This window comes from Lampris incognitus, chromosome 4 (genome assembly GCF_029633865.1).
Source record: "Lampris incognitus isolate fLamInc1 chromosome 4, fLamInc1.hap2, whole genome shotgun sequence".
NCBI classification, from domain to species: Eukaryota; Metazoa; Chordata; class Actinopteri; order Lampriformes; family Lampridae; genus Lampris; species Lampris incognitus.
Genome location: NC_079214.1, coordinates 45,429,003 through 45,452,411, shown reverse-complemented (window position 1 = coordinate 45,452,411; position 23,409 = coordinate 45,429,003). Strand labels below are relative to the sequence as shown.

The window sequence follows — 23,409 nt, the reverse complement described above, 5'->3', positions numbered from 1 at the left end:
AATTTTTTTTGGTTCATGAATTTGCAGCGGATAGCCAAATGTCTGCTAATCAGAAGAGAGAGAGAGAGAGAGAGAGAGAGAGAGAGAGAGAGAGAGAGAGAGAGAGAGAGAGAGAGAGAGAGAGAGAGAGAGAGAGAGAGAGAGAGAGAGAGAGAGAGAACAATTCCGACTATTTTACGAAGATAATCCATACATCCTCGACTTGCCGACTTTCTTTGAAAATCCGTGTCTCACCTCCAAAATTGGATCTATCTATTTTCTGAACGGAGGACGGGGGCGGGGGATTTGAAGATTCTCTTCAGAATCTATCCTCAGTTTATTTTTCTCTTTGCCTGGATTTTACTAATGGTCTGTTTTAACTCCGACATTTAAATGAGCCTTCTTTCGTCCGGCGAACACGATTCTTTCTCATAAACTATTTTGACGTTGCGCCGCCGGTACCCCCTCCTCCCGTGCTGGTTGGAGCGCTCCGTGCCTCTATATGCAGCCGCGGTGAGCGAGACGCAGAGCCCCTGTCGGATCAGAGCGGGTCAGTGTGTATTGCCGGCAGGACGCGCGCGCAGTGTTGGGTCCATCCGAGGAAACTGTACAGCGCAGCCGCACACAAATGGATATTTCCCTGGCTTTGTTATTCCTTTCCTTTTTCGCCAAACCAGGTGAGTAGCCTGTCATCCTATCACCCTGAGAGAAGCGTTCAAGAGACACGATCTTGGTAACGATTAAAAAGTGGGCCGTCGCCGGTAGTACGCTCCCCAATAATTTGCAACTTTCGCACAAGCGTGTCATGTGGATTTTGGAGGCTTCTACAGACGACTACATTTTTGTCAGCGGGTCTTTAATTGCAATGCACATTCAGACTGACTGCCAGACAATATCCAAAAACAGCAATAGCCACGGCATAACAGAGGATACCTCTTACTTTACTCTTGTATCTGCGCACAGCGCACCTGCAGAGAAGAGGACAGGTGTTGGCAGCGATATTGAGCAAAACTACGTTTTGACAACAGCTTATAAAGATGCAATTTAGACTGAGTGACTTGCATAAATAGGCACATTGGCACATTTCACGCACGTTAAAGAATTATCATTATTATATGTTAGAACCGTTTTATTTTCAGTAAACCTTTTTTTTTCTTCCACACGTTACCCTTTTCACTTCATCAGACGATGGAGATGATTGCCTGAGGGTGATTTAATTCTTCTTTCTCTTCACCAGTTTTGGGTTTCGGAACAGATCAAGAATACCAGATTGATATCATCAATGAACTTGACCTGGCAAACGCCACCTATGGAATTACCCAAGTGGTGGGACTTCACAACAGCAGCAAAGCCTTCTTATTTCGAGGTAATGCCTGGCTGCCTATAATTCCCTCACGCTTCTGACAAGGTGCATCTGCTGCAGCTTGGTGTCATTCAGTTGCTCCGTTGTGATGTTTTGTTGCATTAGTTTCAGCTTTATGCTCTCTGTTGTCAGTCTGTTCTTGCTCTTCTTTTCACCTTGTGGCACTTCTTGTCTGTCCTTGGGTTCTGGAAACGTGCTATATAAGAAGAATGTATAGGCTATTATTATTATTAATAACAATAACAACAATAATAATAATAATAATAATAATCACACTGAAGTTTCGCTCTAGAACAATGCTCTGATATAATGGCTGCGCTCAGCTCTTTGTTTCAGCAACTCTTTCGGCAACCCTCTTTAGTGAGTGAGGACAAACGAGCGCCACACCTTCTTGACGCCACAATACTAGTGGAGGCGCCGAGCGAGAGAACTCCGGGGAGGCGTCTCTATGGGAGCGTACCGTGCAGCCTCGTTCACTTCATTCGAACGTGGATGCCATGGCGAATTTCATTCACATTTCCCGCTCCAGTGTACAGTTATTGACACTGAATCAAAATATAAAGGCTGCAACTCTGTTTGTATTTACATTTTCAGACGACAGCGTTCGAGATTTCGTTTCCCAACAAGCACGAAACCGTCCAGACTCCAGACCCACCGCGCGGCGCACCTGATGCGAGTTGCGAGCGCGTCCTACTAAACGTGGGGGGGAAAAAAAGAGGTGTACTGTCTCTTTAATTACTGGTCCGTCACAGTGTGAACGGTGATGAGCTCTGCGTTATCTACACCTTCGGTATCGTTTAGTAGGACCTGCCTCATGCGTTGTGATTTACCAAATTTAAAATACAATTGCTACTGCATTAACATCGGCGTGCCACGTTTTATTGTTAACAAAATTCAAACCGTCATTCATTCCATAAAGGCGGGACTAGTTCCAGCCGGGGTTTGTGTTTGTGTTTGTTTTTGTTTTTTTTTGTTTACCTGGCTGCCGGCTGCTAGAAAGCAGAATTGGCGGATCAACCAACTCATGCAGAATTTAAAGACCACATGAAATAAAAATTGTATTTTCCTCGGTTACTGTTCCTCTGTTATCTGCACGGTATTTTAATGTGTCTATCATTATATGCAAAAAAAACACCCAACATTGCTCTTTTTTGTGTCTAGACAATGCTGTTTTTTTCTTCATGGAAAAGGTGTCAAATTCAAATCTCGGGGGGGGGGCATCAAGATAAATGTCCAGTAGTAATTTGATTTGAGTTTCCCCACCGTTTCCCGTTTCCCCGCCTCGTGAATATCTAAATGCACGTGTCTGCGCTCTGCAGTATCATTACATGCTGTAGATATCAAAAAAACACTTTTCTTTCCCAGAAATTCTGGCTACCAAAGCAATGGTTGGAGTCTGTCCGTCTGTCTGGGTTTGAAGTACACACACACACACACACACACACACACACACACACATTCATTCTTCCTGTGGCAACCGAATGAACAGAGCCACTCTACCATTGTAACCCATATTGTGGTGTACTGTCTCTTTAATTGTCTCTGTGCTGTCACAATGTAAAAGGCCGTGCGCTCAGTGTTGGTCCTCAGTATTCTTCAAGACTTCAGTTGAGGGAGCGCCTTCTTTGAGAGAGCAAGGTTAGAGATTTGAAGAGACCCACATTGTGGTGGGGGGATTACACCTGAGCGGGCACTGCACTAATATATATTATTACATTAATAATAATAATGATTTATGATAATGATTATATGATATGTAATTAATAATAATAATAATGATAATATGATATGTCATTACTAACCAGAATAAACAGGGAATCTGCTCCTGCAGAGTGTGCACATGAGACAGGTCTCCCCAGCAGACCTCATTGGCTCCCAAGTTGGCCTATCAGAAGGCACCCCCCCATTCCTCCAGTGCCTCCCAACAAGCCCCCTTAACTGCAGAAGAGAGAGATGGTTAAGAAGCTGTGTCTGAAATTGCCCACCATCCACAAGTGACAAGCCTCCATTTGTCCCATCACCTCTGGCTCAACCACCTCAAGTCAAGTCCCCCCCCCCCCAAGTAGAACCAGCACCTCCTTCTTCCAGAGCAGGGCAGCTACTGACACAGGATCTGTTGCCACTGATGCTCGTGTCACCTCCAGACAAACCACCTCAAGTCAGGGTGTACCAAGGAGGAGCTACTCCAAGGAGCCCAGCCCATTCCTCTAGGTCAAACCGAGGTTGCTGTAGGTCTTGCAAACTCCAGCTCAAGAAGGTGACAAGTCACCCAGGAAAACATCTCCAGCATGGGCGCCTCCTGCGTCCAGAGCAGGCTGGCTACTGGAGGTCAAACTATTACCTCCGGCCATACTGTCTCCTGTCGAGTTCCTTGTAATAGGAACCCGATATGGGGAGGAAAAAGGTGGCTCGCTCTCACCAAAACAGCTCTCTGTGCCTGGGCAAGCAGCTGCAGCTGTTGTTCCATCACCTCCAGCCCAACCACCTCAAGTCAAGCTCCCCCCCCTCCAAATAGAATCTACACATCCTTCTTCCAGAGCGGGCCAACTTCTGACACAGGAGCTGTTGCCACTGATGCTCATGTCACCTCCACACAAACCACCTCAGGTGAGGGTGTACCGAGGAGGGGCTAATCCAAGGAGGAGCCCAGCCCAGTCATCTCAGGTCAAACTGAGGTTGCTGTTGGTCTTGGCTACTCTGGCCCGAGGAGGTGACAAGTCATTCAGGAAAACAACTGCAGCACAGGCGCCTCCTTCTTCCAGAGCAGGCTTGCTACTGCAGGGCAAACTGTTACCTCCAGCCATACTGTCTCCTGTCGAGTTCCTCATAGTAGGAACCCGGAATGGGGAGGACAAAGGTGAACTACCCTCACCAAAACAACCCTCTGTGCCTGGGCAAGCAGCTGCAGCTGTTGTTCCATCACCTCCAGCCCAACCACCTCAAGTCAAGCCCCCCCCCCCCCCAGATAGAACCTACATGTCCTTCTTCCAGAGCAGGCCAACTACTGACACAGGAGCTGTTGCCACTGATGCTCATGTCACCTCCACACAAACCTTATCAGGTGAGGGTGCACCAAGGAGGGGCTACTCCAAGGAGGAGCCCAGTCCAGTCATCGCAGGTCAAACTGAGGTTGCAGCTCTGGCCCAAGTCATCCAGGAAAACAGCTGCAGCATGGGTTTCTCCTTCCAGATCAGGCTGGCTACTGCAGGGCAAACTGTTACCGCCGCCAACTCACTGCCATCTGTCAAGTTCCTCATAGTAGGAGTCGGATATCGGCCAGTGAGAGGTGACCTATGCATCTAGAAAGAAAGTGTCACGCCGGGAGCAGGAAGAGGACCCAAGTGCAAACAGCGGAGACAAAGTGGGCTAGAACAAGGTTTTATTCAACAAGAATTTACAGACTGCAGGTACAGACAGCAGGGAAGGCTCGCAACAGGATGTGGTGCATCTGGCGACTGAGGGTCTCTGTGAGATGATCCGACAGGGAGCCCGGGCAACCAGCGGTACTATATACATAGGGGATCCAATCAGGGAGATTAGGCTCAAGTGCACAGGACAGGGCAAGAAAAGACAAGCCAATCAGAGAAAGGGGAGGGAGATTGGGCGCAGGTACCGCACAGCCAACTGGAGAAAGGGGAATAGGCGAGTTAAGCAGGGCAATCAGAATCACTTAGGCAAATGGGCGCAGGTGAACCGAAACACCAAGGGACGGATTCCAGACGTCCCAAATGAACAAACCAGGAGCACCAAGCAGGATGAATGGAGGGGATCTGGGGGGGGGGGGGCTTTGGGACTAAGCGGTCTGGGAGAGGATGAATGGGGCCTGGGATCTCATGTGGATGACCTGAGGGCTGGACTGATGGATCCAACTGATCTGGAGGGCAACCAGATCTGCACTTGGGTCCTCTCTCTGCTACACCCATGACAGTGGGGGCAGAAAAAAGTGCTGTTTAAAAGAAAGACAATATTTTTGGGGTTGTCTGTGTCATGGGGGTCAGGCAGCAATAAAAAAGTGTATTTTGTCCCTTTTAGAAGGGAGGGTAGTGGCAGGGCCATTCAAATAGGTTTCATGGGTGTGCGATCTGGGTCATCGGGGCTTGCCCATCCCCTGATTGGTGTTTCAGTTCACCTGCACCCATGTACTTGAGTGACTCTGATTGCCCGGCTTCACACACCTGTTCCCTTCTCCCATTGGCTATGCAGTTCCTGCGCACCTGCGCACATCTCCCTCCCCTTTCTCCAATTGGCTGTCCGGTTCCTACCCTGTCCTGCATACCTGTGCCCAATCTCCCTCCCCTTTCTCCGATTGGCTGTCCGGTCCTGCCCCGTCCTGCACACCTGTGCCCAATCTCCCTCCCCTTTCTCTGATTGGTGGTATGATTCCTGCTCTGTCCTGTGCACCTGTGCCCAATCTCCCTGATTGGGCCCCCCTTGGTATATATGCCCTGTGGTTTCTCGGGGCCTTGTCAGATCAACTCACACACTCACATAGACACTCACATAGACACTCACATAGACACTCACAGAGACACTCACAGAGACACTCACAGAGACACTCACAGAGACACTCACAGAGACACTCACAGAGACTCTTGGTCGCCGGATGCGCTGCGTCATGATGTGAGCTTTCTTCTCTGTCTGTACCTGCCGTCTGTCCCTGCTGTTTGTACGTGTTTGTGTTATTAAAGCTTTGTTCAAACCCAGCCTGTCCTTACCGTCTGCATTTGGGTCCTCTCCCTGCTATTGCCATGACAATACGATTCGACCAATTATGGACTCAGTGGACCTGCTCAGCCACCACCTCTGAAGCCTGCCCCCAGAGCGGCTGCCAGGCCGCATGTATGTACTATGTCTGTCCTTCGATTTTCTAAACAATCGTTTGTGCAATCGACTTCACACTTGGCAGGTGTATTGCTTAGGACCCATTAAAGTGCAGTGTGGAGTGTAAAGTTGTCCAGATGAGCGTTTGTGGAGAAAATTGAAGGGCATACATACATACAAGGACTGGAAAAAAGATGCACTGTCTCTTTAATTGCTGTGCCCTTACAGTGTAAAAGGCGGTGCGTTCGGTGCTGGCCCTCAGTACATCATCATCATCAGTTCTGTAACCTATGGAGGTCGTAGGAGCACAGCTGATGCCTTAACAATTGTCTTCCACTGATCCCTATCCATCGCAGCTCTCCCTGCTTCCACTATGCTCAACTGTAGCCATTCTCCGATATTGTTTACCCAGGTTTTTCTTGGTCTCCCTCTCTTCCTAATCACATCTACCAGGCCTCGCAGGATGTCCTTTGCAAGTGTCCTTTCCATTCGGCAAACATGCCCAAACCAGTTTAATTTCCTTTTTTTTTTTACCATTGTCAGTAAACTATCCTGGTGACCAATAGCTTCCTTAACTCTGTTCAGCACTTCAATGTTGGTTCACTTCCCTCAGTACACTTCAAGACTTCTTTGATAGAGCAACGTTAGAGATTTAAAGAGCAATGTTAAGAGATTTGAAGTGCATAACCCATGTTGTGGTCAGAGTGGGGATCACACCTGAACGAGTACTGGACTAGTTTTATCCATCCAGCCATCCATTATCCGAACCGTTTATCCTGCTCTCGGTCGCAGGGATGCTGGAGCTTATCCCAGCAGTCAGTGGGCGGCAGGTGGCGAGACACCCTGGACAGGCCACCAGGCCATCACACAAGGCCGACATACACACACACACATTCATACCCAGGGACAATTTAGTATTGCCGATTCACCTGACCTACATATCTTTGGACTATGGAAGGAAAATGGCGGCACGGTGGCGCAGTGGTTAGTGCGGTTGCCTCATAGCAAGAAGGTTCTGGATTCGAGCCCCGGGGTAGTCCAACTTTGGGGTCATCCCGAGTTGTCCTCTGTGTGGAGTTTGCATGTTCTCCTTGTGTCTGTGTGGGACTATTCTTACTTGAGTACTAAATGAAGCAACTTGTTGGGGTGGGGGGCATTTCGAAATTATTTTAAAAAAAAATTTTTAGTCCAAAATTGTTTTGGAAAGAAATTGAGAAATAGGCAGTAAGTTCAAGATTTTGAACCCCCCCCCCCAAAAAAAAACCATTCCATTTGATGCGTCCAAACTTTTGACTGTTATTGTATATATACTATGCTACACTTCTCTTAACATTTTATAATGAGAACAGTTATTTCATATTCAAAGACATGTAACAGCAACAAATTCAAATGCAATTCACTATTCCTTAATTAGGCTAAGGTTAGCATGCTATATGTTCGTGCCAAACATACAGACGTGACAACATCATGTGTGTGATGTGATGATGTCATACAGACGTGATGACGTCACGGGTAAAAACTGCTGCTCAATCGGCACCAAACTCAGATTACAAATTTCCATAACAGGTGCAAGTTGAATGAGCACTGAACGGGCACTGCACTTAGTTTAGTAAAAATAAAGAAAAACCCTACTAATTAGATGAGTAGAAACTTCTGACTGCTCCTGATGGACTGAATTGGAAATATAAATGCAGACTGGTATGGCATTAACATTTGAATAAATTTAATAATATATCCCTATACATCCATCACAATTAATCCAAATTTAATTTATTGTAGACAGCAGCTACTTAAATTTTTCATGCTCCACTGCAATGCACAAGATTGGTCAAACATTTGAGCAGGAACTTTTCAAGTGACATTGTTATGTAACCTCTAACACCTGGCAACTGGCTGGTAGTTAAAAGAATATAAGCACAGAAGTTACATCTGATTTTTTTTTTACACATGATATGGCTTGTACAATTCGAATATGTAGATTATATTCGTTTCATGTCAACAGGTCTATTCTGAGATGCATTATTACAATTAACGGATCACAACTTTGCTGTAGTGCTTACTGCTGTCCATTCTTAATAGTGCTAATACTGTTCGGCAAGCTTTTATTTTGTTCTGCTAGCTGTACCAGTTGATATGTTGAATATGTGAATAAGAAGAATAAGGTACAATCTTGTGTAAGTGTGCAGGGATACCAGTGATGTTCAGATTAAGGTTATGCATTTGAATTTGTGCGTGTGCCTGGTTGTAGTTAATATAGGGTTGTATTTTGCTCTGTGTGCTTCGAGATCGCTGTGGCAGAAGGAGGGGCTGCTTGGCTAACTGTTGGGGTGGTACAGGGTTCAAGGATTAGGTCAGGGGGGTACAGCCTCTATTGATGCTACCGAGTTTCCACCAGACAGAGACAGTGTAGAAATGGAGGACAACCCAGGAGGGTAAAATTGGACCAAAGTCTTGGAGTGGATATTAGTGTTATGACCTATTTAACACTTCACCCACACTCTCCCTGGTTTCATCTCGCCCCATAACCCATATGGCCCAAGCACAGCCACCAATCAGAATTAACAATCAGGAAATTATTAAAAGTCAAACAACCAGAAAACTGAGACTAACAAACAGTAATCAAAACTACAATCAAGAACATTTACATGTAAACAGCTGTCACATTGGCACTACCTATTATGGAAGCCCTTAAGGATTATATTAAAATGATAATGTAAACTTGAAAAAGGAAAATTTAATTCCACAATAGCATTATAATTTTCTGCATATGTCTGTGTTATTTGAGTAAAAATGAAAATGAGTATGCAACAATCAAATCTGCATTTTCTTTCATATTGGCATTCTATGACCATATTAAAATGAAAATGGAAAAGTTATTTGACGTTTAATTTTCAAAGTCGTACCCCGCTATCAGCAATCTTGAGTAACCACGATTAGACAATATCAAAATAGAAACGATCACTCAACCCTAATTCCAGATATTTTCTGTTTGTTTCCAAAAGTCGCACCATCTGGCGGTTGCTTCCAGTTGCTTTCTTCACAGGGCAGAGGTTAGGGGATGGGACGGTAAATTTTTGGTCCAATGCCATAATTTAATATTTTTTGGTTGTCATGTGTCTTGGGTGGTTTGATTTTATTAATCTTCAGGAGAGTAGCTGGTTGGGGTTTATACCTAATTCAAGTGAGGGGATGTGCCACGTCTGACGTAATGATGTTGTACTTTTTGTTTTGGGGACTGACTTACATCCTAATTTGCTGTAATGGGCAAGAGTGTAAAGGAGGCCAATAAGGTGTGGGCAGTGCCTGAGGCCAGCTTTGCAGGTACAGCTGATTTGCTGAATCGTCTCAGCTGCACTTGATAATTCAACCTGAAAAGAACAGTGACTTAAATTGTTAAACACGGTGGCCTAACCTTAATTACCAAAAATTACCGCGATATAATATCTATCACTGGTGTGTTACACTATAGACTTGTTAGCTTAATTTCAACAGGAGCAGTTTTGACTAAGCATCAGAGACTGTGGTCTGGTGATTTATCGAATTTTTTTTTTTTTTTGTCCAATCTTCTAGGAAACATCAAATTCAGTGGCGGGGGGTTGCTGCTATAATGCTTCAAGGGAAACTATCTATGAACAATTGAACAAGATCTGAATTTTCATGAGACCACATAAAATTATAAAAAAACAAAAAACAAATGTAGTAATAGCTAATAAGTGATGAGATTCAGTTTATTCTACTTTAATGCTAACTTAACTCATTACCTGTACCCTATAGGTAGGCTCATCTTTACGCATAATATGGTATGCATACTTTGCCCTGACAGTGGTTGTATTGCTGCCCTCAACTTTGACTGAAACCAGAACAAAATTGTTTGTAGTATGTCACTTGCTTCCAGACTCTGTTATTTAGTACTACCTTGCAACGTGAAACCTATTAGAAAAGACTAGAATAACACTCATTCATTGAACAACAAATAAATCCATGAAAGGTTAAGTTAGCAGTGATGCACTTGCGCCGCTGTCGTATTACTGTATAATTGATGCAGGTTGATCATGAAACCCTGCAACATTAGTTACTTTTGAAAGTTTGCACAAGCCAAAGGATTGATTTGTCATCTGACAACTTTAGTAGCGCTAACAATTGATGTTAATACTATTTGCAAACATCACATTTTCTAGATTACAGTGTTTCCAGTGCGGGCCATGTGGCCCGCACCTTCAACATCATGGATGTAAGCTTCAATCCAGTTGCTGTACCCTTTTTGTTCTTTTTTTTCAATCTTTTTGGGGATCCTGGCAAATTCCTCCACCCATTTATCAATTTGGTCAAAGGAAAGTGATGGTAAACAAGTCAAGTTTTTTTTTTTACCATCTCACCATTCTCGCACAGACTTTCTACAGTTTTCAAGCTTCCTGCCTTGAGTGTGACGTCTTCGCGATAGTCAGGTTCTGGTGGGTAGCCTATGGCAGTCATTCTCAGAGAGATTTTATTTGGGTCACCAAATAAATTGGCAGAATTTCTTCCATAGTCTTTTATTTAAGATTTGTATCTGCTGTACACCTTTGAGCCACATGAGCCACACTCACAGTTCCTGCCAGAAATAGATGGAATGCTGCACCTGGTATGCTGGAATGCAATGCTCAAAAGCAAGTAGGCCTACCTATCACATTAGACAGGTGTAAATAAAATTAATATGCACAATTGGATATTTGGAGTAGGCCTAAAACGATAATATTCAGGATCAGTAAATAGCACATAATGGGCCTAATGAGATTTGATGTTTAATAGACCTGATGTGGTTAATAAATTGATTGTTGACCGTTCAAATTGATTGCTGACTGCTTGATAACAATAGCTGCACTTACACAGTCACACTTGTTCTGATAATAGGCACGAGCCTTTCAAAAAAACTTCCAAAAAGAAGCATGTTTTTGCTAGTACTGAATGTTTGTATTGTTCTAATAATTGTACTTATAACACTGAATCTAATATGAAAGGCTAGTGTACATTGTTTGTTGTACCGCTAAGAGAAAAAAAAAGCCTGTTAACGCTGCCTAAATGCACTTATTTTGTTTCATTTATAGAGCATTTAAAATGTGTATATTTTTTCAACAATACATGCATAAAATGAAGTTGTGATTTATCAAATATATCTCTTCGAAATGGCTGGTTTACCCATTCAAGATAAAATAAGGTGATGCGGAAATGGCAGTAAAATGGTTAGGAAAGTTCACTTATGCACAAATTCGCTCTTCTCACGATTTATAGAGAAGGCTTATTGTGAATTGGGTCTCAATGGTTTGTCATTTTTAAAAAGTGGGTCCCCAGAAAAAAAATTTTGGGTAACAAAAACATAGCTCATCTCCGCCCATCACGCTCCTTCTCTGCTGCTGAAACTTGATCCATGCCTTCATCACATCCTGAATTGACTACTGCAACAACATTTTGTATGGCTCATCATCAAAAGTCCTAAACAAACTCCAGTACATCCAGAACTTTGTTGCTCGCCTGCTCACCCACTCCCACGCCCGTTAACACATCACCCCTGTCCTCCAGAAGCTCCACTGGCTACAATGGATGGATCCATTTCAAAAGTCCTTCTCCTCACTCACAAAGCCCTCCATAACCAGACCCCTCCTACCTCACCGATCTGCTACACTACCAAACTGCTTCCCGCAGCCTTCGCTCCTCTGATGCAGACCTCCTGTCTCCACCACATAGGACCAAGCATCGGACCTGGGGCGACAGTCTTCTCCATAGCTGCTCCCTCCCTCTGGAACTGTTTCTGCTGAAACACATCAGAGACTGCACTGATCTGTCCACGTTCACATCATTAATCAAAACTCACCTCTTCAGAATTGCATTTAATGTGTGAGTAATGTTGTGTGTTTTATGTTTTTTGGTGTGTTGTTTTTTGGTTTATTTTAATATATGTAAAGCATCTTTGAGGATTTTGAAAAGCACTGTATAAATAAAATGCATTATTATTGTTAATATTTGGCGGCACAGTGGCGCAGTGGTTAGCGCGGTCGCCTCACAGCAAGTAGGTCCTGGGTTCGACCCCCGGGGTAGTCCAACCTTGGCGGGTCATCTCGGATTGTCCTCTGTGTGGAGTTTGCATGTTCTCCCTGTGTCTGTGTGGATTTTCTCCAGGAGCTCCGGTTTCCTCCCACAGTCCAAAGACATGTAGGTCAGGTGAATCGGCCGTACTACATTGTCCCTAGGTGTGAATGTGTGTGTGTGTGTGTGTGTGTGTGTGTGTGTGTGTGTGTGTGTGTGTGTGTGTGTGTGTGTGTGTGTGTGTGTCGGCCCTGTGGGACAGTCTGGCGGCCTGTCCAAGGTGTCTCCCCACCTGCTGCCCAGTGACTGCTGGAATAGGCTCCAGCATCCCCGCGACCCTGAGAGCAGGATAAGTGGTTCAGTTAATGGATGGATGGATTATTATTATTATTATTATTATTGTTGTTGTTGTTGTTGTTATTGTTGCTCATAATGAAAGTCAATAGGAGCAAGACAGAATACATATTATGTGTGAATGACAGGGAGGACAGTGGAATGGTGAAGATACAAGGAATAGAGGTGATGAAGGTGTATGAGTTTAAATACTTGGGGTCAACTGTCCAAAGTAACAGAAGTAACGGGGAGTGCAGAAGGAAGGTGAAGAAGAGAGTGCAGGCAGGGTGGAGTGGGTGGAGAAGAGTGTCAGAAGTGATTTGTGACAGAAGGGTACCAGCAAGAGTTAAAGGGAAGGTTTACAAGATGGTTGTGAGACCAGCTATGTTGTATGGTTTGGAGACAGTGGCACTGATGAAAAGACAGAAGGCGGAGATGGAGGTGGCAGAGTTGAAGATGCTAAGATTTTCATTGGGAGTGATGAAGGACAGGATTAGGAATGATTATATTAGAGGGACAGCTCAGGTTGGACGGTTTGGAGACAAAGCAAGAGATACAAGATTGAGATGGCTTGGACATGTGTGGAGGATAGATGCTGGGTATATTGGGAGAAGGATGCTCAATATGGAGCTACCAGGGGAGAGGAAAAGAGGAAGGCCAAAAGAGGAGGTTTATGGATGTGGTTAGGGAAGAATTGCAGGTGATTGGTGTGACAGAGGAAGATGCAAAGGAAAGGAAGAAATGGAAACGGATGATCCGCTGTGGTGACCTCTAATGGGAGCAGCCGAAAGTAGTAGTATTGAATTATTGTCCATAGCACAGCAGGGTACATTTTTGAAAATGAAATGTCAAATGCATTTTTCATTTTTAAATTGTTAGAAAATTGCATTTTAATTTTAATTGTGAGTTAAATATTATTTGCCATTAATGAAAGAGCAGATTACATTGTTTATATTGTGGCGGACACTAGGGGCTATGCCTCTCACCCAGCAGGACTGTGAGCTGGGGGCGTGGTTTACGTTCCCGGGCTCGCCGGTGCAGGGTTGTTCCTGCTGCAGTTGAGGAATAAACATCAAACTCGCCTTGGTCTCCTGTGTTTTTCCTCATTCCTGCCACATTGGTGACCCCGAATTGAACATGTTTGGAGCAGAAGAGGAGTGTGAATCCACTTCGGCCACGCCGCCCCAACTCTCACAGCCGGCCGTTCTCGCCGAGGCTGTGAAACTCCCAGAGTTCTGGCAGAGCGACCCGGCCTCGTGGTTCCAGCATGTCGAGGCGTTGTTCCACCTGCGTGGAATCTCCGCGGACGACTCCAGATACTATATGGTCGTCCCTGCGCTAGACCAGCAGTCCACACGCCGGGCCATGAAGCTGTTGCGCGCCCCTCCGCAACACGATAAATACGTCATCCTCAAACATCCTCTGCTCCGGAGGTACAGCCTATCTACCGCAGAGAGGGCAGATAGAATCCTTTCCCTATCCGGTTTGGGCGACGGGACGGCTGTGGATCTCATGGACAATATGCTGTCGCTGCTAGGCTCAGACGAAGGTGGGTTCCTTTGCCCGCACGTTTTCCTGCGCCAGCTCCCGTCTCCTGTGCGCGCGGCTTTGGCTAACTCCCCGTGTCTGGCCGCTGGTGACTGCCGAGGTTTGGCTGAGGAGGCCGATCGGGTCCTGCTGGCTACCAGACGGTTCTCTGTGCAGAGTGTGGCATCGGAGCATCTGCAGCCGACGTCGGAGGACGCGGACCCGGCAGTGGTGGCTGAAGTGACTGCCCGGAGACGGCGCGGGAGAGGCCTCTGTTTCTTCCACCAGCGGTTCGGCGGCAAGGCGAGGCGCTGCGTCCCTCCGTGCACGTTTGAGGCGGCGGGAAACTCCAGGGCCAGCGCTCAGTAGCAGCTGTGGGTGCTGGCGGACGTAGTGAGCTGCTCTTCATTAAGGACACGATGTCAGGAAGACGGTTTCTGGTGGACTCAGGCTCGCAAAAGAGCCTACTCCCTCCTGCTAAGACAGACAGGTCGGCCGAAGGCGGCGGCCCACAGTTAAGTGCAGCTAACGGTTCGTCCATTGCGACGTTTGGCACAAGGTTGGTGACTGTTTGCGTCCACGGGCGCCATTTTGAGTGGGACTTTGTAGTGGCCGCCATTACTGTTCCTATTATCGGCGCGGATTTTCTGTGTGCTAATGGTCTGCTGGTTGATGTTGCAAACCGCCGTTTAATTGATGCTGTGTCTTTCGCCACTGTTCCGTGCGAGACAAGGGGAGCCGGGCCGTTAACACACGCTAACTTTTTAGCATTAGGGGATGTTTTTCAGCGCTTGCTGGCGGATTTTCCATCGGTGACTACGCCTGCCTTTTCCACCGCGGTTACTAGACACGGGGTAGAACATTTCATTCCCACTCTGGGACCGCCAGTTTTTGCGCGCGCGCGGCGCCTCGACGCGGTAAAATTGGCTATAGCTAAGGAGGAGTTCGCCATCATGGAGCGTCTGGGTATAGTGAGGCGTTCCAACAGCCCGTGGGCCTCGCCGCTTCACATGGTGCCCAAGGCGGATGGGTCGTGGTGGCCTTGCGGCGATTTTCGCCGCCTGAACAACGTCACCGCCAATGACCGCTATCCCATCCCACACATACAGGACTTTTCCATACGCCTGGCAGGTACCACTATTTTCTCTAAGGTGGACCTGGTGCGCGGCTATCATCAGGTTCCCGTGCGCGCAGAGGACGTGCCCAAGACCGCAGTGATCACCCCGTTTGGGCTTTTTGAGTTCATGCTCACGCCTTTTGGCTTGAAGGGGGCAGCGCAAACCTTTCAGAGGCTGATGGACTCGGTGTTGCGTGACCTTGCTTTCGTGTTCGTTTATCTCGACGACATATTAGTGGCCAGTCCGTCAGCTGAAGAGCACCTGGCGCACCTGAAACAGGTTTTCCGTCGTCTGGACGAACACGGCCTGATAGTCAACTCGGCCAAGTGTCAGTTTGGACTGCCGGTGATTGACTTCTTGGGTCACCGCATTTCGCCGCAAGGCGCGGTCCCGTTGCCTTCTAAGGTGCAAGCGGTGGCGGAATTTCCCCGCCCAGTCTCTGTTGAGGCATTGCAGGAATTCTTGGGCATGGTGAATTTCTATAACCGTTTCCTCCCTCGCGCTGCCCACCTCCTTCAGCGACTTTACGAAGCCCTGCGGCTTAAGAAGGCTAACGACCCTGTCGACTGTACTCCCGAACAGGTCCAGGCCTTTGACGGAGCTAAGTGCGCCCTGGCTAACGCTGCCCTCCTCGCCCATCCCACACCCACGGCGTCCATAGCTTTAACAACCGATGCGTCCGACATAGCCGTGGTTGAACAGCGTGTGGCGAATGCGTGGCAGCCACTCGCATTTTTTAGCCGCAAACTGCGGGATAGCGAGCGCAAGTACAGCGTTTTTGACCGGGAGTTGCTGGCACTGCACCTTGCAACCCGGCATTTCCGCTTCCTGCTGGAGGGTCGCCCATTCACGGCTTATGTGGATCATAAACCGCTGACTTTTGCCATGTCCAAGGTGACTGAGCCGTGGTCTGCTCGTCAACAGCGCCACCTAGCGGCGATCTCCGAGTTCACAACGGACATTCAGCATGTGGCCGAGAAGTCCAACCCTGTTGCTGATTGTCTGTCGCGTGTGCTTGTGTGTCCTGTGCACCTCGATGTGGATTTCTCCGCTATGGCTGCCGACCAGCCCAGCGACCCGGACGTCCTTGCCCTTAGGTCAACGCGTACCGGTCTCAAGCTAGAGGACCCTGTGATGCAGGAAGGCAGTCCTGCCCTCCTCTGCGATGTCTCCACCGGCCGTCCCCGCCCCGTTGTTCCAGTGGCCTGGCGCCGTCGAGTTTTCGATTCGATTCACTCCCTCTCGCACCCTGGAGTTCGGGCGTCGGTGAAGTTGGTCGGTTCCAAGTTCGTCTGGCCTGGCCTGGCCTCCGCAAGGACGTCAAGGGGTGGGCAGCTGCATGTGTAGCGTGCCAGCGCGCTAAGGTCCACCAGCACACTAAATCGCCCCTCGAACCGTTTCCGATCCCGGCCAGACGTTTCGACCACGTGCATGTGGACCTGGTGGGCCCTCTACCTTCTTCACAGGGTTTTACGCACCTGCTCACAATGGTAGATCGGACCACCAGGTGGCCAAAGGCTGTCCCTCTATCCTCCACAACATCCTCGGATGTTGCACGCGCTTTTCTTTCCTCCTGGGTCGCCCGTTTCGGCACTCCGTCAGATATCACCTCAGACAGGGGCCCCCAGTTCGTGTCAGAGCTCTGGTCGGCACTTGCGCGATCCTTGGGTGTGCAGGTACACCGCACTACCGCGTATCACCCTCAGGCTTACGGCTTGTGTGAACGTTTTCACCGGTCGCTCAAGGCAGCGCTGGGCGCTGCGCTCTCGAAGAGTAACTGAGTGGATCGTTTACCTTGGGTTATGCTCGGGTTGCGTTCGGCTCCTATGGAGGACCTCGACGCTTCGCCCGCTGAGCTTGTGCTCGGTCAGCCGCTCCGCGTCCCTGGGGAATTTTTGCCTGGGAGTTCCGCTCCTCGACCCCGTCCGGCCGTTTATCCTTTTTTGTCCGACAGCACTCGGGTTCCAGGCCCCGTTCACCACTGTTTTCCGCGGTCGTTCGTGCCTGCGGAGCTCATGTCGGCTCGTTTTGTTTTTGTACGGCATGATGCTCACCGCTCGCCCCTCCAACCCCCACCCATAATATTGCATTTTAATTTTCAAATTCGAATTATTGTCCACTGTACAGCAGGGTACAACTTTGAAAATTAAATGTCAAAAAACGTTTCCATTTTCATTTTAATAGGGTCATACAAATGCCCATATAAATGAAAATGCAAATTTGATTATCACATTTCCACTTTCTTTCTTACTCAAATAACACATATGTGGAGATTATAATGCTATTGTGGAATTATAATTCTATTTTCAAGTTTACATTATCATTTTACATAATATTGTCCCCTATGGGCTTCCATAACCTATGACAGGCTATCCATTTGCGACAATAGCTAATACCCAAATCAAATATCTAAATCATCAATGCCCTTGTGGTCTTTTGCCGTCAGGTAGGATTTTGCATGTAAAATGTCAGCATATAACTTTTTACATATTCACAAAGCAGCCAAATTCAGAAGAATAAAGCAGGCAGACGTAAGTTTGAAGAAGCAGCAATGCTGTGGTTAACAAACAGATATGACAGAACAAGCTATAGAATACCTTTACCAGTACATAATACAGCACAAAAGATAAAAACCAAGTTCAGTCATTTTTTGTTTTTGTTGTTGTTGTATGGTGGTGGGGAGGGCAGCACTGACAAATCTGTTAGATTTCTTTTACTAGTGCAGTGCCTATTCAACTTGCACCTGCTGTGGAATTTTGTAATCTTTGTGGCGACGGACATCAGGGGGCGAACTACGGGGGGGGGCAACCCTTAATAAGACATGAGTTCCCTTGAAAACATGATTTGTGAAATTTGGGGGGGGGTCTCTAAAATATAGACATTATGCTATTCATTTCTATTTTTCTGTCTTCATCATCATGGATCATGCGTAAAATTAGGCTATTATTGATGCATGAGTCATACATGAGGATCACTAATTCACTTTTATTAAGATACCGGCATGCATGCAATTCTTGCCGTCCCCATCGAAGCGTGGCGGCGCAATCAGAAAAAAAAACAAACAAAAAAACAAACGAACTCTCTTAGTCCCACTCGGTCTGCGCGCCGACTCGCCATTATTCATGTCTATTTTTAGTCAGTATACAGATAACTATGTCATAAAGAAAACAAGGGAGGTTAGTCGCAAATTTGGGATTTACTAAAAAATCTAAACTAATCGAAAAGCAACCAGAGCAAGAGGCGTCTTCTACAACCGACGTTGATGCTACACCTGCTGGGATTGCTGTCAGCACAAACCCGCCAACGCCTGGTGTGACAACGCAGGGCAAACTGAAGAAGCCGGAGATTGGGGTAACAGCTCGAAAGAGGAAGAGGCCGATGATGATGCTAACCCCACCTGCCCCTCTCACCCGCCTAACTGGAGCAGCCAGCAGTGGAGGGATTGGAAGACCCGTAACACATGGCTATTCGTTTAGGGTGGAGCTTGTGATGCAGAGATGCAAAAACCCTTCTGCTTTCTGAAAAGGTAATTGGCACACACTTTTCGGAAGAGTGGATTAACGGGGGTGTAAGCAGCCATGCACAGAACCAGTTGCGTTAATAAAAATAGCATAGCACACAAAAGGGCCGTTGCAACCAATCAAAAGGAGATTCTGCCAAACAAGGTACTCGAGATCAATTTCAAGTTAATGGAAGAACGAGCAACTCCATTCAGTTTCGCCTGTATGGTACCCAAGGAAAGGCTGGCTTATAAAAAGTTCCCTCCTTCGATGAAGCTCCAGGAGCTCAATGGCGCAAAAGTAGGCACTGTACACAAGTCAGATCACTCGTGTGCTGAAATTGTAGATTGTGGTGACCCACATCTATATAACGAGAGACATTCACCTAAGAGGACGGTGTACCTTTAAGGGAAGAGGCGAGGGGTCAGACAATGCACTTCCGCTGCCGGTTGAGAGTTCAGTTCAGTGTCGTTGTCGAATGTATGACATGCTAAGTTGGAGCTAGTAAACTACCTCGACTACGTCTACTCTCACGTCTCCTGTCTCGTTTTCTAACTCCACAAGATCATATTACACAGCAAATGCGGAAGAAGTTTGTTTCAAATATTAAAGAGATCAATTCAAAAATCAGCAGTACCATTGATGAAAGCACAGTACACGGACCTGCTTATCTCATTATACAGGCGAGATGTGACGTGAGTGGGAAAGGAGATGTGGACAATGTATGTTTAGACATTGCAGAACTGACACGGCACAGATGCAGTTTTCAACAGATTGAGACAGAACTTTCACCACATGGAATTAGATGATGAGTTTTTGGGGTAACACTTCATCAGCATCGCCACAGATCAGGCAGCTGATCCCAGGCCTCTGTGGTCGCACCTGTTTTAAGGTAAGGGCAATTCCGGGTTAACAGTATTATTCACTGTTAGCACTGTATTTTATGTGATGGGTGTTGATGAGGACTGGATCCCTTGTAGGCAGCCTGGCCTATTTCTGTTGGTATTTACAATGCTCATGTATGTGTGTGTTGTGGTTTGTTGACCTGACCCTCGCATTTGATGTCTTAATTGTAGCGAGAAAATATTGTGCTCATCTGTATGCGATGGGTAACTTTAACTGTTGTTGATGAGGACTCAATCCCTTGTAGGTAGAAAGGCATGCTCTGTTTTTGATTTAATACTCAAACCGGTTTGATGTGGTCATTAACTGATTGTTATATAATGTTGCTGTTGTGGCGGCTCTACACTGTTGCTGAATTCATGGTTCACCTTACCCAGACAATATGGAACTACAAGACAATAAAGCCAGGCCACATGAGATGAGTCAAAAATAAATTTATTTTAAGTGTTTTCAGTGAACAGATCGCTCATAGATTGCTTTGTTAAGGCTCTTGTTTGCATGTTTTACACATGCCTAACAGAGCGCATTCCTAACAAGATGGCGCCCCCGTCGCAACATACAACGCGGGTGAGGTACCTTCACATTCCCTTTCGGATGTGCCGACATACAGCAAGTAGGCCTCCATGCTTACAGCTCTAAATGTGTCTTTGCCACAAGAGTCACACTTTGAGGCACGCGCAAGCGTTCCCCCGGTAAAAAAAAAAGCGAGCTCCCACGTGGTAATTATCCGCTACGTCATCGCGTCGGTATGTTTGGCATGAACGTATAGCACGCTAAAAAAAACACTAAAAAAACGTATAGCACGCTAACCTAATTTGAAGAACCTAATTAGAGAACCGCTCATCCGAACAACTTCACAGTCAACACTGCACTTCCGTGGGTCATCAGCAATACATTCGACAAAATGCGAAATTTATCGGATGAACGTTTATCGAGAAAACCAAAGGACAGACAGAAACACAGAGACAGAGATTCCTTCCATTTTTGTGTGATGGACCTCTTCGAGTTCGATAGGTCAAAAACAAATGCCATGACCAGCATCACCATAGGTTTCACCAGGCCTGGGCAGAAGATCAAATTAAATCAAATCAATTTTATTTGTATAGCCCAATATAACAAATTACAAATTTGCCTCAGTGGGTTTAACAGCAACACAACATCATGTCCTTAGACCAGGGGTCTCAAACTCAACTTACCTGGGGGCCGCTGGAGGTAGAGTTTGGGTGAGGCTGGGCCGCAAGTATTCCAAAAAAAAAAAGTACAACCGATCCAATGTTCTCAATCTTTTTTTTATTTTTTATTTTTATTTATATATACAGGTGATCAAAACAAGACAGGTAACAGTACAAGTGCAGGAACAAAAACGAACAGTGTGAGACAAAAAGGGGACACCAGGTTCTGTTATGACAAGATGGAATACTAATAAGCTAAAAAAACCAAAACAAAACAACAAAAACAAACAAGCTATCAAATAAGCTCATTGACCTGCACTGCAGGTCAATGAGCTCCATTTGAAGCACAGGAGGGGCATCTTGCACATCAAAGGAGAAGGGGTCAGCAAAAATTTGAAAAGTGGCTCTGTGTGTCTTGAACTCTGCAAACCTGTGATCAAATTGCTCCTGTAGCTTCACAATGGGATCAGCATACTTCTCACCACTGAATGGTGTGCCTGCATCCATGAGTGCCTTGCATGCTGGGAAATGGCAGAGGTTTGTCTGAGAGAGCTGGGCTTTCCATAACACAAGTTTTGTGTAGAATGATCTCACGTTGTCATAGGCATCACTGACAAGCTGCCCCTGGTTTTGTAATTTCTTGTTCAGTACATTCAGCTCATGTGTGATGTCAACAAGGAAAGCTAAGTCCATGAGCCATTTGGGATCACTTAGCACAGGAACAGCCATCCCAGCCTTCTCCATGAAGGCTTTCACCTCTGCTCTCAACTCAAAAAACCTCTTCAAGATGTTTCCCCTGCTGAGCCAACGTACCTCAGTGAAGTAGAGCACATCCTCATATGCTGACTCTATTTCCTCCAAAAAGGTGCGGAACTCCCGGTGCTTTAAACCCCTGGATCTGATATGGTTGATGCATTTCACAACGACAGACATCACATTGTCAGACTTCAGGCATTTGCTGCAAAGGGCCTGCTGATGGATAATGCAGTGCAGAGCAATGGCCTCCTCCACACCCTCCTCTTCCAGTTTTTTTTGAACAAGTGCCACCACTCCATTTCTCCTCCCTGTCATTGATGGCGCTCCGTCGGTTGTTATTCCAGCAAACCTCTTCCATGGCAAACCCGCATCCACAATGGCATCACACAGCTGGCGGAATATCTCCTGAGAGGTGGTCTGGCCACGCATTGGAATCACTGTGAGCAACTCCTCCATCACTTCAAAATTGTCGTCAACACCACGGACATAGGTTGCGAGCTGCGCAGTGTCAATGATGTCTGTGCTCTCATCAAGAGCGACTGAATATGCACAGAAACGTTTGGCTTTCTCACGCAGTTGATCATATATGTTACCTGACAGGTCAGAAATGCGCTCTGCCACTGTGTTGGCTGAAAGGCCGATGTTGCTAAACTGACCCTTCTTTTCCGGACAGACTATACTTGCAGCCTGTAACATGCACTTTTTAACAAACTCCCCTTCTTTGAATGACTTTCCCGATTTACCAATCATCTCACTCACCACGTAGCTAGCTCCGACTGCTGCATCATTATCTTTGCTAGCTTTCTTGAAGAAATCTTGTCGCTTCAGTAAACATGTTTTAAGATTGGCGACCCGTTTCTCTCTCTCGTCTCCCTGGTATTTTGTATACTCATCATCAGCATGTCTAGTCGAGTAATGACGTCTGATGTTGTATTCCTTGTGCACCGTAACTTTCTCGGTGCATGTTAGACACGTCGGGCTGCCTCTGTGCTCAACAAAAAAATATGCCGTCTCCCACTTTTCCTGAAATTGTCTGTGCTCGTCACCAACTTTTCTCTTCACGGCAGGTTTTGAGAAAGACATAACTGGGGCTTGCTGACAGGATATATTTTCCTTCCACTTGGTGTCGCTCCGGAATCAAGTTTCAACCAAGTTCCAACCGTTGCTAATTCGCGCTGCCCATTATGGTGCGTTCAAGTTGTGCTCGGAAGTCGGACTTTCTGAGCTCCGAGTTGGACATTTCAACTGGAAGTCTGAAATTCGAGTCGTTCCGATTTACAACTTCCAACGTAACGGGAACGCACCATGATTTGACAACAAACGCGACACCGGAAGCTGTCATGAGCCTGCGCTATGGTAGCTCATAAGTGAAAAATAAAAGCCCAGGGCAAGCGCGGGCCGCACTAACACTAAACTTTGATGTCAAGTAGGGGGCCACAAAATAACGTCCCGCGGGCCGCGAGTTTGAGACCCATGCCTTAGACCCTCTCATCGGATAAGGATAAATATATAAGTTTTCAGTGCCTTAATACTGAATATGCATATACATATATTTTTTCGTTTGTGTATAACCAACAAAGTAAAAGTAATCGATTTCAATTTAAATAGTGTAAATATAATGTACACATTATATACATTTTAGTCAATAATAAATATGTAAAATGCATCTGTTACTGTGCACCAGTAGAGATTTTGTGGAAAAGCAGCAGACGTGTTCAGCAATTGGCACATTGGTAAATCCATGTTACAAAGTTTTCTTTTTTTATTTTCAGTGAGGCTGGGGGTGGGGGGGGTATTTCCAACACTAAGGGCAATTAAAAGGAAAAATTTCATTCCGCACAAGGAAATGTTTTTACCATAAAAACATGTCCTTGTGT

General features: G+C 46.3%; 1 protein-coding gene across 1 annotated transcript in view; it reads left to right on the top strand.

The window, feature by feature from the left end:
* The first annotated feature begins 607 nt into the window (after positions 1-607).
* LOC130111478 (protein kinase C-binding protein NELL1-like) overlaps positions 608-23,409 on the top strand; it is a 429,520-nt gene continuing 406,718 nt past the window's right edge. The window contains exons 1-2 of the mRNA XM_056278686.1: positions 608-656; positions 1,217-1,345. Of these exons, the coding sequence (XP_056134661.1) occupies positions 608-656; positions 1,217-1,345 (178 nt within the window). The remainder of the gene's footprint in view (positions 657-1,216; positions 1,346-23,409) is intronic.